This window comes from Protopterus annectens, chromosome 8.part0 (assembly GCF_019279795.1).
Source record: "Protopterus annectens isolate FY-2018-M chromosome 8.part0, PAN1.0, whole genome shotgun sequence".
Classification (NCBI taxonomy): domain Eukaryota; kingdom Metazoa; phylum Chordata; order Ceratodontiformes; family Protopteridae; genus Protopterus; species Protopterus annectens.
In genome coordinates, this window is record NC_056741.1 from 1,477,442,367 (window position 1) to 1,477,459,159 (window position 16,793).

Below are 16,793 nucleotides of genomic sequence, written 5' to 3' on the forward strand. Positions count from 1 at the left end.
GAGATGTTTGGGGGGCTGCAATCGTTTGGTATAGATATCTCTCCTTTTGGGGGGGAGAAGTTTGCACTGAACCTGTCAGCCAGTATGTTGGCAATGTCTGTAGGATCAGTAATCTTCACATCATTTTGAACTAGTTCTGAGCATATCTGGGAGTTTCCTCCCAGGTTTCTAACATAGCTAAAGAAGGCCTTATGATTGTCTTTTGAGTCTTTAGCTATTTTTCTCTCAAAATTTGCTTTGGATGATTTTATGAGAGCTCTTAGTTTTTACTTATAGTGATCAAAGGTGTCTTACCTTTTAAGGATTTTGCTCTATCTTGTAGTAGCTTCCTCCTTTTGTTGTAGAGTTTGTTTATGGCTGGGGTCCACCAGACTGGACGCTTGCCTTTGGTACAAAGAGTCTTTGTTTTGCTTGGGATTGCCTTATCCATGCAGTCCTGCAGGTGCTGGTAGAAGGCATTTGTAAGTGATTCAGCGGCTTGAGTACTGTTTTCCACCGGCTCGGGTGTCTTAAAGGAGACCACACTAGTCTTTAGAAGTGTGAAGTCAGCTTTGGTCAAGTTCTTTACTGTGGTCTTTTTATTTCAGGTGGGGGTGGGATGAGGACCTCCAGCGAGATTAGTTTGTGATCTGATCTCACCAGTGAGGGGTATACTTCCGGTGTTGAACATTGTGCTCCCATGTTCGTGATGATGAGATCAAGTATGTTTTCTCCTCTTGTGGGGATGGTGACTAGTTGTTCCATGGCATTTGAGTTTATGAATTCCAGGAACTTTTGGGCTAGGGTGTTTGGGCTTGAGTAGTGTTCCCAGTCTATATTAGGATAATTGAAGTCACCTAGTATGATGGTGTTTGGTGATACATTTATCCCTTCCATTGTTTTCAGGAAGGCCATGTGAGGTTCCTGAGTTTGTGAGGGTGGCCTGTAACATGCTACAATTTGCAGAGCAGTCTTGCCTATGGTTAATTGCACCTGGATGGTCTCCGATGCATCGTGCGTTGCCACCAGTCTTGAGGTGTGGGTGTCCTTGATGAATATGGATACCCCCCTCCTTTCTTGGTATTGTCCGGATTTTGGGGCGGGAACGCATGATATGAGGTAAAACCTGATAGTGCTGGGGTGCTCTCAGGAGCCTTGAACCAGGTTTCTGTCACAGCACAGACATCGATGTTCTCCATACTGAGAAGGGCCTCGAGTGCGTGCATTTTGAGATTTAGACTTCTGGCATTGAGCAGCATTACCCTTAGTTTTTTTCCTTTTTTGTGTTCTAGGGTGGTAGGTTTAGAATTTGAGCCTTGAAAGGCACTATGGGGGTGGCAAGAGCCTTTGCCAATATCATGAATCCCAGGGGTGACAGGTGCAAGCCGTCCCTTGAGCAGCGTGGCTTGTCCAGCATGTCATCCCAGGCAGACAGACATTGGATCCCCTTTGAATGACACCAGAGTTTAAGCCAATTGTTAAATCTGATCATCTTATCTCTGTATTGTGGCATCATTATTGGTGAAGGTAGGATACTGCTCAAGGTCAGGGTCATACCTGCCTGGGCTACATAATCAGAGAGCTCCTCAATGTCTCTTTTCATGTAGTCCAAGGAGGTACGTCTCAGGTCGTTTACACCAGCGTGGACAATGACTGAGTCGTATTTGTACCTGCTGTTGAGAGACCTGAGTGCTTGTGTTATGTGGCGGATTCTAGCGCCCGACAGGCAGCTTACTGTAACTCTCTCCTTACTCAGTCCGGTGAGCGGGACGTCAGTGTGTCTGACTATGGAGTCACCAATGTGTCTGGCATTGTGTTTGGCCTTAAGGGCTGTGACTGTTTGACACTCTGACTGTGAGGTCTATGTGTTGCAGGTGTTGTGTTCTGAGGTGGTGGTTGTTTGGGTGTCTGCTTTGGTGGCCTCTGCTGTTTTGGTAGATTTTTGATCAGAGCCTCCGAGTATGTCTTTGTGTGTTTATGTGTATGATTTGAGGTTGTGATGGTACTATGTGAGACTGGGTCTATAGTGTGTGTGGTAAACTTCTCCTCCTGACTGGTCTTGCCAGTCCTATGTTGAGAGAGCTCAGCCTCGAGTTTGGCCGTATAGTTGCATCTCTCGCATGTATTTGTGTTTTGTGGGAGGAGGAGAGGGTTGTCTGTGTACATGAGGCAATTGTAACATTGCCTCAATATTCCCAGGTTCACCAGCTGAGCAGGATAGGATACTAGCAACTGATCCCTCGACATGCTAGAAGGAATAGACAAAAAAACTTTAAAAGAGATTCCGGGGGATGTGGGTGACCGAGAAATGGGGGTTTGCCTTTTTGGGGTACTATCTATGACAAGAGTGCTGTATCAAGGTAATAAGTACTGTAGGAACAAGTGCTAGGTTTAACAGATAGAGAATAGTCTACTTGGAGTCAAGTAGAGATGATCTTTTTAGTTATAGGATATGCTGATTAGAACAGTAGTATAGTTCGAGGAAGGTAGTTTTAAGGGAAAATTTGAAGAGTGGACTTTAGGTAGCCCGAATAGTTTAAACCTGCTTAACCGGTGCTGCCCTAGTGTGCAACAGTGGCAACTCCGCGCTAAATTGCGCTAATTCGCGCTAAAGCGCACTAAAACGCGCTTTATAGCAGGGGGCTAGAAAAGACAGGAAATGACCCAAAATGGCCAATAGACTACAAGTTACTGCCTTAAACCACTCCTCTAAGGACAAACAGGCAGCTCAGTACTCCCCACTCTCACTGGTGAGTAAAGAAACTTCCCCCTGACCAAACAAGGAAAATGGAGAAACACAGGAACCAAGACAAAGCCCAGGGATCAGCAAAATCTGGTCTCTGGAACACTAGTTAGGAAAGTATGGAAAACAAGGATATTTTTTTGTTTTTTCAAGTTTCTTTACAGAAAAGCAGAAAACACAATAAATGCTATGATTTTCGACTAAATGCTATCAAAAGCTAGTACACTTGAGTGTATTAGCCTGTAGTTTAACTTTTAGGCAAAACTTAAACTAGCAAGTGCAGTAAACAGTTTTAGCTTATAAACACAGTAAAAACAGTGCAAACTTTGATAAAACAAGCAGAAACAGTAGTCGAAAGGCACAAAAAGTCGAAAAATGCCAAGAAAAATACTTAAAATCTGGAAAGGTAGTCTTTTCTGGTCTCTGCTGCTAGAGGAACACTGCTGGCCACCACGAGGAGCTGTGCTGAGTTCTCAATAGCTGGAAAAGCCCGCCAAAATGCGCTTTATAGCAGGGGCTGGAAAAGACAGGAAATGACCCAAAATGGCCAATAGACTACAAGTTACTGCCTTAAACCACTCCTCTAAGGACAAACAGGCAGCTCAGTACTCCCCACTCTCACTGGTGAGTAAAGAAACTTCCCCCTGACCAAACAAGGAAAATGGAGAAACACAGGAACCAAGACAAAGCCCAGGGATCAGCAAAATCTGGTCTCTGGAACACTAGTTAGGAAAGTATGGAAAACAAGGATATTTTTTGTTTTTTTCAAGTTTTTTTACAGAAAAGCATAAACACAATAAATGCTATGATTTTCGACTAAATGCTATCAAAAGCTAGTACACTTGAGTGTATTAGCCTGTAGTTTAACTTTTAGGCAAAACTTAAACTAGCAAGTGCAGTAAACAGTTTTAGCTTATAAACACAGTAAAAACAGTGCAAACTTTGATAAAACAAGCAGAAACAGTAGTCGAAAGGCACAAAAAGTCGAAAAAGCCAAGAAAAATACTTAAAATCTGGAAAGGTAGTCTTTTCTGGTCTCTGCTGCTAGAGGAACACTGCTGGCCACCACGAGGAGCTGTGCTGAGTTCTCAATAGCTGGAAAAGCCCGCCAAAACGCGCTTTATAGCAGGGGGCTGGAAAAGACAGGAAGTGACCCAAAATGGCCAATAGACTACAAGTTACTGCCTTAAACCAATCCTCTAAGGACAAACAGGCAGCTCAGTACTCCCCACTCTCACTGGTGAGTAAAGAAACTTCCCCCTGACCAAACAAGGAAAATGGAGAAACACAGGAACCAAGACAAAGCCAGGGATCAGCAAAATCTGGTCTCTGGAACACTAGTTAGGAAAGTATGGAAAACAAGGATATTTTTTTTGTTTTTTTCAAGTTTTTTTACAGAAAAGCAGAAAACACAATAAATGCTATGATTTTCGACTAAATGCTATCAAAAGCTAGTACACTTGAGTGTATTAGCCTGTAGTTTAACTTTTAGGCAAAACTTAAACTAGCAAGTGCAGTAAACAGTTTTAGCTTATAAACACAGTAAAAACAGTGCAAACTTTGATAAAACAAGCAGAAACAGTAGTCGAAAGGCACAAAAAGTCGAAAAAAGCCAAGAAAAATACTTAAAATCTGGAAAGGTAGTCTTTTCTGGTCTCTGCTGCTAGAGGAACACTGCTGGCCACCACGAGGAGCTGTGCTGAGTTCTCAATAGCTGGAAAAGCCCACCAAAATGCGCTTTATAGCAGGGGGCTGGAAAAGACAGGAAATGACCCAAAATGGCCAATAGACTACAAGTTACTGCCTTAAACCACTCCTCTAAGGACAAACAGGCAGCTCAGTACTCCCCACTCTCACTGGTGAGTAAAGAAACTTCCCCCTGACCAAACAAGGAAAATGGAGAAACACAGGAACCAAGACAAAGCCCAGGGATCAGCAAAATCTGGTCTCTGGAACACTAGTTAGGAAAGTATGGAAAACAAGGATATTTTTTTTTGTTTTTTTCAAGTTTTTTTACAGAAAAGCAGAAAACACAATAAATGCTATGATTTTCGACTAAATGCTATCAAAAGCTAGTACACTTGAGTGTATTAGCCTATAGTTTATCTTTTAGGCAAAACTTAAACTAGCAAGTGCAGTAAACAGTTTTAGCTTATAAACACAGTAAAAACAGTGCAAACTTTGATAAAACAAGCAGAAACAGTAGTCGAAAGGCACAAAAAGTCGAAAAAAGCCAAGAAAAATGCTTAAAATCTGGAAAGGTAGTCTTTTCTGGTCTCTGCTGCTAGAGGAACACTGCTGGCCACCACGAGGAGTTGTGCTGAGTTCTCAATAGCTGGAAAAGCCCGCCAAAACGCACTTTATAGCAGGGGGCTGGAAAAGACAGGAAATGACCCAAAATGGCCAATAGACTACAAGTTACTGCCTTAAACCACTCCTCTAAGGACAAACAGGCAGCTCAGTACTCCCCACTCTCACTGGTGTGTAAAGAAACTTCCCCCTGACCAAACAAGGAAAATGGAGAAACACAGGAACCAAGACAAAGCCCAGGGATCAGCAAAATCTGGTCTCTGGAACACTAGTTAGGAAAGTATGGAAAACAAGGATATTTTTTTTTTTCAAGTTTTTTTACAGAAAAGCAGAAAACACAATAAATGCTATGATTTTCGACTAAATGCTATCAAAAGCTAGTACACTTGAGTGTATTAGCCTGTAGTTTAACTTTTAGGCAAAACTTAAACTAGCAAGTGCAGTAAACAGTTTTAGCTTATAAACACAGTAAAAACAGTGCAAACTTTGATAAAACAAGCAGAAACAGTAGTCGAAAGGCACAAAAAGTCGAAAAAAGCCAAGAAAAATACTTAAAATCTGGAAAGGTAGTCTTTCATCAGCTATTTATTTCCTTTTCAGACTCAAAGAAAGGTACCCCTGTGTCTAAGGTAACACTTCCAGAATGGCTTTCAGATTGCATGACTTTTATCTTTAAGCCTCAGAATAAAGATCTTCCCAGAAGAGTTAAAGCCCTCTTTACAAGAGTCATTGCAACCTCTTCAGCATTTCTGGATACATTGCCAATTGATACCATTTGTGCTGCAGCAACATGGGCAAAACCACATACCTTTGTCAGTTGTTAAATAAATTTGTTAGAGTCAGACTGTAAAAATCATTGAGTTATTCAAACACAATGTCAATTAATAACAAACAATAATGCAGGAAAGCTTGAGCATCTTAAAACTCTAATGTACATTAGGAGGCAAAAAACCATACACAAAGTTTGTATAGAATTTTGACTGCTTTATTGACCAAAACACATTGGTTATATACATTTCATTATCAGTTTTGCCCACCTTACTGGTGTGGTCAGTGACAGGGTCTTTACATCATAGTAATTCATAAAAGTGCTGAATTTGTGTTTTCAAAAGTCCTTTTCCCATGAGAATGTTGCAGCCTTGCAAGCAGCTGGTCAGTCACGATGACCTCCTGAGGATGTAGCCAATTCAAGGTTCTCTGATTAGTTCAAATACAATAGATGTATGTCTTCCTTAAAGCCTCCCTTTGTTTCTCTTGTCCCCAGCTGCGCACTATCAGAGATAGTGCGCACAAGGCTACTTCCCTGGTGGAGGCAGGAAAGAGGACATACATGCGAACAGATTTATTATTTTCTAACTTTGCAAAATAATCTTTACTTGAAAGACATGAGCCAGACTGCTTCTGCAAGCTGCCAAGGTCAAATTTCTGATTACACTGCAGCTTGTGCTTTAAGCAATAATATGCAGGTTTATTTCTACTATTATTCTAGTAAGACAGGATTAAATGCATTAAGTACATTTATTCCTAACTAAAGCACACATTTCTCTATTTATTTGATCACACAACTTATATATGTTTGAATGATTAAATACACATCTTCCTAAGCAGCACACATTGTAAATATATTTTTCTAGGCAGCATGTAGATTTTTCTAACATTCTCCCTCCTTTTAATGCATTTAATACTACTTGAAACATAAACAGTGTTAGTTCATTTCTTAGCCTTTTCCTTTCAAGGACTTTCAGCTAAGTAAGTCATTTGTTTTATATTTCAGATAGACTTTCACTCGGTATCAATAAATTCAATTCTATATCTTGGTACATAGTTTCAGTCACTGATACATCAACTAAGTCTTTAACTAATTTTTTCACACAGGGTATCCCAGCAGACACATGCTCCAATTATGAGCAGTACCACACAAATTGCAATCAGAATGTTCATAAGGACCGACCCCACCCCCAAACAGATTCTGGAAAAAGTTGTCAGTGGGTTTGGGCCTGGTTCTGTCATTGCTGACACCTGCTGTATTACCTCCAGGTGATCATTAATTTCATGCTGGTTGTCTGGTATGTACGCACAGCATTCTTCTTTGATAAGCGCCACGTACCACCTCTCGCCGCTAGGGTGAAGTCGAGAGCCATTCGGTTCTGTAATACAACTGTTCTCATTGCATTCATCTCATCAGTCACAAGTTCAAGAGCGGAAAAAGTCGCATTGCTCATTACTTCAGAAGTTTTGACAATTTTCTCAATTCCCAAATCGATTTGACTGCTCCATAGGTTGGGAATATTCCAGCCCAGGATATAACACTGTCACTCAAGTCCATATGGGTCAATTTTTCTTTGTCCTTCACAGGCGAATGATCCTTCCAGCTTGCTTCAATCTTACCCACTGGATTAATAGGTTTTCTGACTGTATTTTCAGCTCGGTGAGCTACATCTCTTACATTACGTATTTTGCAGGGCAATTCTGCAGTATGTCTTATGGCTGGAACCAGATAACCCAAAAAACAACTGCCGGACCAATTCTCAGGTAACCATTTATAGGCTTTTTCCCACAAACAAAATAACAGTTTTCTACTTTTGTACTGATGGGTTAACCCTGAATGAAACATTTTCTTATCTATAACAGAGAATTGTCTATATATTTCAGGAGATTTTTGCACATTTCTCAATGTTGTTTTCATCAAGCTTAAATATGAATCATAATTCGTGCTGCAACTAGTACCTTGGTCTATAGGTTTTATATAACATTTGTAAGACACAGTTATGTTACAGTTACTCCAACCAACCTGGAGTGTATCATTTTTAACAAAACAAACAATTCCTTTCTGAGTAACAGGCAAGTGTAATGCCACTTTGTCTTGTGATCTCACAGTGCCTGTGTCAAATAACAGGTTTTCCCAAGTTGCATTTATTCCCAAGGGGACAGCAGACATCAAAAGTCCTCCATATGCTGTGGGTATTGCAGTACAGACCCAGCAATTTGAAACGTTCATAGTCTCTACATAAACTCGTTTCATAGCCAGGTATGTGTTAAAGTTTGGGTGCCAGTCTATAGCCAGTCCTTCATCACGTTTTATTAATTTCACTTCTGTAGTTATATGCAAGAAAAACCAAATCAACAAAAAAGTTACTACAAACATAGTTATTAAGTGTATGATCAGTAGGCCAGTGAACCAGTGTCTCTGGGGTTGTTTCACATTTTTATTCATTCTGCCTCTGGCCATCCTGTTCCTGTGGTATGTCCAAACTGAATTTCTTAACAGGTTTACAATGGGTTAAATGAACCCAAGATGCTCTCTCAGCGATTTTCACTGCAGTGGGTGTTGCCAACAGTACCTGGTACGGACCTTCCCACCTTGGACTCGCCCAGTTCTTTCTCTTTATGATTTTCAGCCAAATCCAGGACCCCGGGGTCAGCACGGCTTCTGGTTTCGTTTCTTGTTTATCTGGAAAGAGTTCAACTGCAAAACAGTCTTATTTGTTAATAACTTTTTCATATAATTAGCTAATGAGCCATCGGCCTCCAGCTCTGCAGGCATGAGGGCCTTCCATTGTGGCACACAATATGCCCTTCCAAACACTATTTCAAAGGGGTCAAGCCCTTTACATTTTGGAACAGTTCTCATGCTCAGCAGTGCTAAAGGCAGACAGCAAATCCAAGTCTTTTGAGTCTCACTCATTAATTTTCTCAACTTGTTTTCAAAATTCCATTGTACCTCTCCACCAGTCCTGCTGACTGAGGGTGATAAGCACAATGGTTTTTCAAAGAAATCCCAAAAATCTCCCAAGCTGCTGTATTGTCTGGTTAACAAAATGTGTCCCATTGTCACTATAAATTCTCTCCGGTATGCCAAATCTAGGAATGATTTCTTTCACTAGGGCCTTTGCCACTGTTGCTGCATCCGGATTTCTAGTTGGAAAAGCTTCTACCCATTTTGAAAACATATCTATGATCACTAAACAGTATTGTTTCCGTTCACATTTGTTCAGTTCTATGAAATCCATACAAATAGTATGGAACGGATAGGGTGGTGTTGGAAAACTCCCTCGCTTTGGTTTAAATGCTCCTGTGCATGATGTTTGCTACAAATATGACATGTTGCACAAAATTTTTGTGTATAATTGTAAATCCATATGTTTGGAATGTTTTGTTAACTAACTGTACCATCCCCTGTTGAGACATGGCTCTGCCCATGGCTCAACAAAGCTGCATATCTAAATAAATTAGATGGTAATATGGGCTTCTCCTCTTTGGAGATGTACAGTCCCTCTTTAAGGATTGCTCCTCGTTTTATCCACTTTTGCTTTTCTGCTTTTGTAGCTAATGTCTGCATTGTTTTAACATTTCTAAATCTAGAGTCTCAGAAGGTTGTAGTTCTTCATTTAAAAGCACAGTTTCTGGGTCTGAGGCAGCTTGCTTTGCAGCTGCATCAGCCCGAGCATTCCTTTGAAATTCTGTCTTGTTGTTTTGTATGGGCTGCACATTTACAGATAGCTATTCTAGTGGGTAACTGAATAGAATCTAACAGGTTCAGAATTAATTGCGCATGATTAATCGGCTTGCCAGTAGATGTTATCATTCCCTGTTTTCCATTGTTGTGCAAAGACATGCACTGTAGAGAAAGCGTACTGACTGTCAGTATATATGTTAACACATTTGCCTTTCGCTAGAGTGCAAGCACGTGTCAAAGCTATCAATTCTGCTGCTTGAGCTGACAGGTTATGTTGCAGGGGTTGTGCTTCTATGATTTCGTCATCAGTCACTACTGCATAGCCCACTAGGTTCTTCCCTGTAGGACCTCGTCTACAGGACCCATCCACAAAAAATGTCACCTCTGCGTCAGCTAAAGGTACATCAGTAAGATCTTGTCTAGGTGTGGTTATTTGTTCCATTTCCTGTAGGCAGCTGTGCGGTATGCCATCCACAGGAATTGGAAGTAACGTTGACGGATTTAATGTTGTACAACGTTCAATTGTCATATGGGGTTGACTCAATAGTATGGTCATGCAAGAAAGATGTCTGGCAGGGGATAAAAATGCTATTTTTTCCTGCAGTAAAATTATCGCAACTGCATGAGGTACTCTCAACGTGAGAGGATGAAACAACACCACTGAGGCTGAAGCTTGCACTGCCATAGCTGCTGCGACTACTGCTTGTACGCAGGGTGGTAATGATCGTGCCACCGGATCTAACTGTGATGAATAGTAAGTAATGGGGGTATGCTTGCCGCCATGTTGTTGCGTCAGTACTGACGTCATATATCCCTGCCTACAATCTACAGTTTGGAAAAATCTCTTATGGTAATCGGAAGCCCTAAAACTAATGATGAAACTATCAGTTTTTAGTCTGCAAAAGGCTGCCTCTGCTTCCGGAGTCCAGTGTAGTGTTTCTTGTGCTGCCATTGGTGTTTTAAATATTAAATCAGCCAATGGAGCCGTTTCTAAAAGCATAATTCGGTATCCAACCGACAAAATTAGTCGTTCCCAAGAAAGACATCATTTCCTTCTTGGTAGTTGGTCTGGGTGCTTGTAAAATAGCTGTTTTCGTTCTTCATCTAATGTTCTGCCTTCTTTGGATATCACATATCCCAGGTATTTAACCTGTTCTTTCCAAAGTTGCAATTTATGTTTATTCACTTTATGCCCTTGCTCAGCTAAGAATTTCAGTAATGCTATTGTGTCTTCCCTACACTGTTGCTGGGTAGGGGCTGCAAGCAAGATGTCATCTACATAAAGTAGTACTTGGCTGCCCCCTGGTGGAGAAAACCCTGCCAGGTTGCTAGCCATCTCTTGTGCGAATATCGTTGGACTTTCACTATATCCCTGTGGTAGTCGGGTGTACGTATACCTTTTGCCCTGAAATGTAAATGCAAACCAATGCTGGCTGTCAGGGTGGATAGGTATTGAGAAAAATGCATTACTAATATCTACCACAGTGAAATATTTCTGTTGTGGCTTCAAATCATTTAATAAGGTATGTGGGTCTGGCACCGTAGGTGCTCTTGGTATTACCGCATCATTTACAGCTTGTAAATCTTGCACCATCCGCCATTCCCGTTTGCTTTTTACAGGAAATAGAGGAGTATTACATGGTGAATCTAAAGATTCCACCAGTATCCCTTCCTTGAGTAATGCCATTATAATAGGTTTGATTCCCTGTTCTGCATCCTTGCTCAAAGGATATTGTCTTTTCCTTGGTCTAAAGGCTGATTTTGGTGTAATAACTACTGGCCCTGCTGTACGAATAAGTCCTACATCTGATTTTCCTGTTGACCAAAGAACATTTGGTATTTCACTCAAAGCTTTTCTTCTTCTTCTATCAAGAACGCCATTCAGCTGTCTTCACTCTGTTGTAAGTGTACAGCTGGGCGTTTATGCTAACCAATTCAGTTTCTGTTTCTGTACTCTAAGTCCGATAACTCTGAGTCAGTTAGTCTCTCCCATCCTGTCACTTTGTCACCCAAGTCTACCCACCTAACATTCTTGTTTTTGGTTAGGCTAGCGTGGTAGTTTATTGGATTTGTACAATTCCAAAACTCCTGAGGTAACGAACAACTCACCACACTGTTGCCCTCAGTGTCCCAGTATAGGGTCCGTAATATCAGTCTATTTGCAGGATTCCTGAACAACTTTTGTTCGTATTCTTTATCAGGTCCTGGTGTGCTACAATAATATAGGGTACAATGTAATAAATGTTGCTGGTCAGTATCGAGGAGGCACCTTGCTGGTGGCTACATTCATCAATTCCTCGGTCACTGCCCTGGTCCGGTTGTAACCAGATCCTGGCTGTACCAATAATAAGCCTCCCCTCCGACACTACAAAGGTGTCAGTTTGTCTCTGTGCCTCCATACCGTTCATGGTAGGGACTACTGCTATGCCAAAAGTTGCATAAGGTCTCTTCCTAATAGGTTCATGGGGCATTTGGCAGAAAGTACTATTTTACTTCTCTGGGTCATGCCGAGACTGGATCAGTTATTGCTATATCATGGGAAAGTGGTTCCCTGTACAACTGTCCGTTTGCTGCTTTCACTAATATGAAATCAGGTGACTCAGAATGTTCGGTAACTTTGAAGGATGTATCAAAGTTCGTGATGCTCCTGAATCACACAAAATTTGATTTCTCCCTTCTACCAGAAGTGTAACTTCCGGTTTGTGTCTGCTAAATAGAGCTCTAAGCTCAGTAGTGCCAGATCTAAAACTTCACTTTCCCAACTTCTACATCCAGTTGCATGTCATCTGCTTCTTCTAAGGTATTTACATCATCCCCCTGCTCATTAGTCTCTTCTGAAGACTGCTGAGCAGCATAACTGTCATATAGTCAATCCTCATCTTCCTTATCCTTTTTTTCCGCAGGTGCCTTGCTCCTGCAATCCCTTACCAAATGTCCCTTCTTACCAATTGAAGCGTTCACCTTTTTTCTTTCTGCTCTCATAAATTTCTGAGTTTTTGTCAGAGCGTTTGTTACCCTGAATATTTTGCTTACCCTTTTTGGCTGCTTGTACTACAAAAACTTCCGCACCGTCTTCAGCTGTGAAGACCTGCTTTCTTTTCTTTTACTGTTAAAATGTTTTTCGGCATGTCTAGCATACTCTAACAAGGCTTGAAGCCTACTTGTTCGGTGATCTATCATGTGCTTCGTGATGAAGCTATTGATATTGGCAAGACAACCTTTCAAAATGCATTCTTCAATTGTTGTTCATATGAACTATCATTTTTGATTTTCAGGAACAGGCATGCCACTATGGTTATTAAAACATTCTAACAATCTACCATAGTATGCATCCACAGTTTCATTATCTTGTTGTACACACTGGTTAATGCAAGTCCAGTCTGCCCTAGGTTTCCATTTTTCAGTAATGCGGTCTGTAAGACCCTTCAATCTAGTATCTAGTTCTGCGTCACTATGTGGGAGTGGCCTGTGTTGTCGTCACGGGCATTCCAGGTGCCACAAATCATGTGCCAGTCTGGACCTAAAATTTGTCTAACTACTCTTTCTACCTCTTCCCCATTTAAGTGGTAACTTAATCTCATACCCTGTAAATCCTGTAAAATTTCTCAAAGTTAATTTTTGGATGGGGAATTCCTTCTGTAGCTTTTCGGATGTCTTCCGGTGTCCATGGTCTGTATACTAAGAGAGTTGAGGCCTGGCCCTCCTGTCCTGCCTGCGGGTTTGGTACTTCTATTAATGGACAGATTTCCTCACCCTCATCTAATAAATTCCGCTTGGTTGAACATCTACAAGTGTTTGGCGTGTTGGGGATCTAGTCCCGATAGGTTCTCTTACAAATGGTTGTCTTAATATCCCTGTTGTCTCTGGGTAGCGTGGGGGGGGGTCAGCCCGCCCTCCCGCTTCATATTCTGAGTAAGGCATCGGTGGGCGTGGTAGGGAGGGACCGATGCTACTATTACATTATTATCCTCTTTGTCTAAAAATAATGCCTTTGCATTTTATTTTTCTGTTCCTTCGTTTGCTTCCTCAATCCACCTATGTGCTTGAGGAACACCCAACTGTCGCTGTTTTTTTGCCTGACCTTCTGCGTCAGATTTTAACTGTCTTAAAAGTTTTATTAATGCCATTTTATCCAATTTACCATCAAAGTCATACTTGTTAACCCATGTTGCAAAATATCTCACATTATCTGCTCTCTGTAATTGCATATATTTTGCATCTTCTGTTAGCGGTCACGTGACCCTTTAGTGCACTCATTTCCCATGTCTCTGAAAGAGAAAAAAGAAGAGAGAGAGAGAGAGAGAGAAAAAAACAACAGAACTGTTACGTAACCCTTTCTCTTGTACCACGTGGTATCTCTATTCCCCGTATTCACAGTAGTGTCTAGAATGACTGTTTACTTTGTTTTGCTTTATTTCCTGATCTATGACTCAAGATACAATACTGACTACCTCTCCCTGCTATCACAAACCTTAGCAATAGCACAGTGTAACCTGGTCCCCGATCTAAAACAAAAACAAAGAGAGGAATTCTGCTTACCGAGCCTCCTGCTTATGTTTGATAGGCTTTTTAGGACCCAGTTTTCCGCCGCCACAGATCAGACAAGTGGACAGCCTCTTTGGGCACGACAATTCAGTCGGAGGTCTTTCCTTCTTCTGCGCAGACTTCAATACCACCTATATATTCTGACCTGTAGCTTACCAAGGGAATTCCGGCACGATTAGGACCAAGATGTTAAATAAATTTGTTAGAGTCAGACTGTAAAAATCATTGAGTTATTCAAACACAATGTCAATTAATAACAAACAATAATGCAGGAAAGCTTGAGCATCTTAAAACTCTAATGTACATTAGGAGGCAAAAAACCATACACAAAGTTTGTATAGAATTTTGACTGCTTTATTGACCAAAACACATTGGTTATATACATTTCATTATCAGTTTTGCCCACCTTACTGGTGTGGTCAGTGACAGGGTCTTTACATCATAGTAATTCATAAAAAGTGCTGAATTTGTGTTTTCAAAGTCCTTTTCCCATGAGAATGTTGCAGCCTTGCAAGCAGCTGGTCAGTCACGATGACCTCCTGAGGATGTAGCCAATTCAAGGTTCTCTGATTAGTTCAAATACAATAGATGTATGTCTTCCTTAAAGCCTCCTTTGTTTCTCTTGTCCCCAGCTGCGCACTATCAGAGATAGTGCGCACAAGGCTACTTCCCTGGTGGAGGCAGGAAAGAGGACATACATGCGAACAGATTTATTATTTTCTAACTTTGCAAAATAATCTTTACTTGAAAGACATGAGCCAGACTGCTTCTGCAAGCTGCCAAGGTCAAATTTCTGATTACACTGCAGCTTGTGCTTTAAGCAATAATATGCAGGTTTATTTCTACTATTATTCTAGTAAGACAGGATTAAATGCATTAAGTACATTTATTCCTAACTAAAGCACACATTTCTCTATTTATTTGATCACACAACTTATATATGTTTGAATGATTAAATACACATCTTCCTAAGCAGCACACATTGTAAATATATTTTTCTAGGCAGCATGTAGATTTTTCTAACATCAGTCTTTACAAAGTCAATTTGGCTCCAGGAAAAAGGCCTCTTTTGGTTCCACAATTCTGAGGAATATTCTCCCTTGAGCCACCCATGACGCTAGGTGCTAGGGATGCTTTCCCAACCTAGCAAGAATGAAGACGAGATAGGACAACATCACATAAAGAAGTTATGTAGTCACCATAACATTCCATGTGTGTTGTCCATCTTCACCTTCATTCTTACATCCCTCCCTCTTACCCTTCTTTACTCCTGAAAGACTGAGTTTATACAGTTGGATTACCTTAATCTCTGACCTTCTTCATCTGACTTTGGTTCTTTCTGTGATACACCCATACCCTTATTATAAGGGCAAACAAGATCTGGGGAAGGTTCTAGTGCATGCTGAGATAGGGTTTAGCCATGAGGTGGCAGAAGACCTCCAGCTTGAATAAAAAGGGCGAGATGGATCCAAGGATCGGATCCAAACCCAACCTAGTAAGAAGGAAGGCAAAGATGGACAATACACATGGAACGTTATGGTGAGTACGTAACTTCTTTTTTTGTAGTACTTTTGCAGTTGCAGTACTTGCAGTGGAATCGGATTTATATTTAAACATGTTTGCCCCTTTCTTTGCTGTTTTGAGGCTATGGAGATAGGAATGGTGGTACAGGGGAGTTTGCTGCACCCCTCCCAAAAAAATAAACAAACATTTTCTTGGCTTCTGTTTTTACATGTAAAAATGCAGTTCCTGTCATTTGGCATCACTAGGTTGTCATTGTATTACCCAATCAGTCTGTACATTTGAATACATTTGCAGACTTCCCTTTTATTGAGATTGTGTGCAAATATTGCCCATAGTAGTCAGCATCAGCATTATGAACATATGGGAATTTCTTAGTAGTAAATGGGCACATTTTTGTGTTGCAGGTGGGTGTTTGTTGGAGTTGAATTCTCATGGAAAGAAAATGTCAAAATATCAGCAGTGCTCTGTTACTGTCATTTTATGTTCTTTTTCTTTTGTTTTGGACAGCTACTAGTATGGTACTTAATAAAATTGCATATTCTGACAGGTGCTTGTTCCTTTTTTCATATAACTGCTTTCTTAGGAGTACCTTATTTCAATGATTATTAGTTTTGCATTGTAAAATATTTCCCCTACAGGCTTGTTTAAAACAAAATTTCCAAACATATTCACTTGATGGTAAGTATGCTGTTTAAAGCATGTTGGTATATGAAGTTTAAAGAATTCATCTAGGTTGCAGTGAAAATATATGAGTACTTGATGAGGAGATACCACTTGAGTGCTTTTTATAGTTATTTGCTAATTTAATTCTACTTTCTTTTTAGGCTAGACACTGCTATGGAAAGATGCTAGAAATTGATCCAAAATGTAAAGACATTTTCAAAGGTAAGCAGTAAGATACAATTATTATTTGACTCCTAGAGTAAACTGTCTGCCGTGCATTTAACATCATACCTTAAATCACATTATTTAATGTATATTTATAATCTTATTTTGAGGGATCTAATACACTTGAAGTAATTTCTCACAAGAGTCCTGGTGGGTAGCATTTCTAAAATTCTCGAGCCCCCATACTTTGGTGTGCACTCCCTTTGGCCCACCCCAGTACTTGGATGTTTGTTAGTATGCATGCTGTTGGTTCCCAGTATTCTGTGGCCACTCGTGAATTTTATAGTCAGTCATGCATTTTGTATCTCCTAGTATGGTATCCGTCAGAAGATCTGTGGCCAGTGTTGA

At 40.6% G+C, this 16,793-nt stretch overlaps 1 protein-coding gene across 1 annotated transcript in view; it reads left to right on the forward strand.

The window, feature by feature from the left end:
- TTC12 (tetratricopeptide repeat domain 12) overlaps nt 1-16,793 on the forward strand; it is a 1,640,087-nt gene that overhangs the window by 435,139 nt on the left and 1,188,155 nt on the right. The window contains exon 8 of the mRNA XM_044081062.1: nt 16,382-16,442. Coding sequence (XP_043936997.1) covers nt 16,382-16,442 — 61 coding nt within the window. The remainder of the gene's footprint in view (nt 1-16,381; nt 16,443-16,793) is intronic.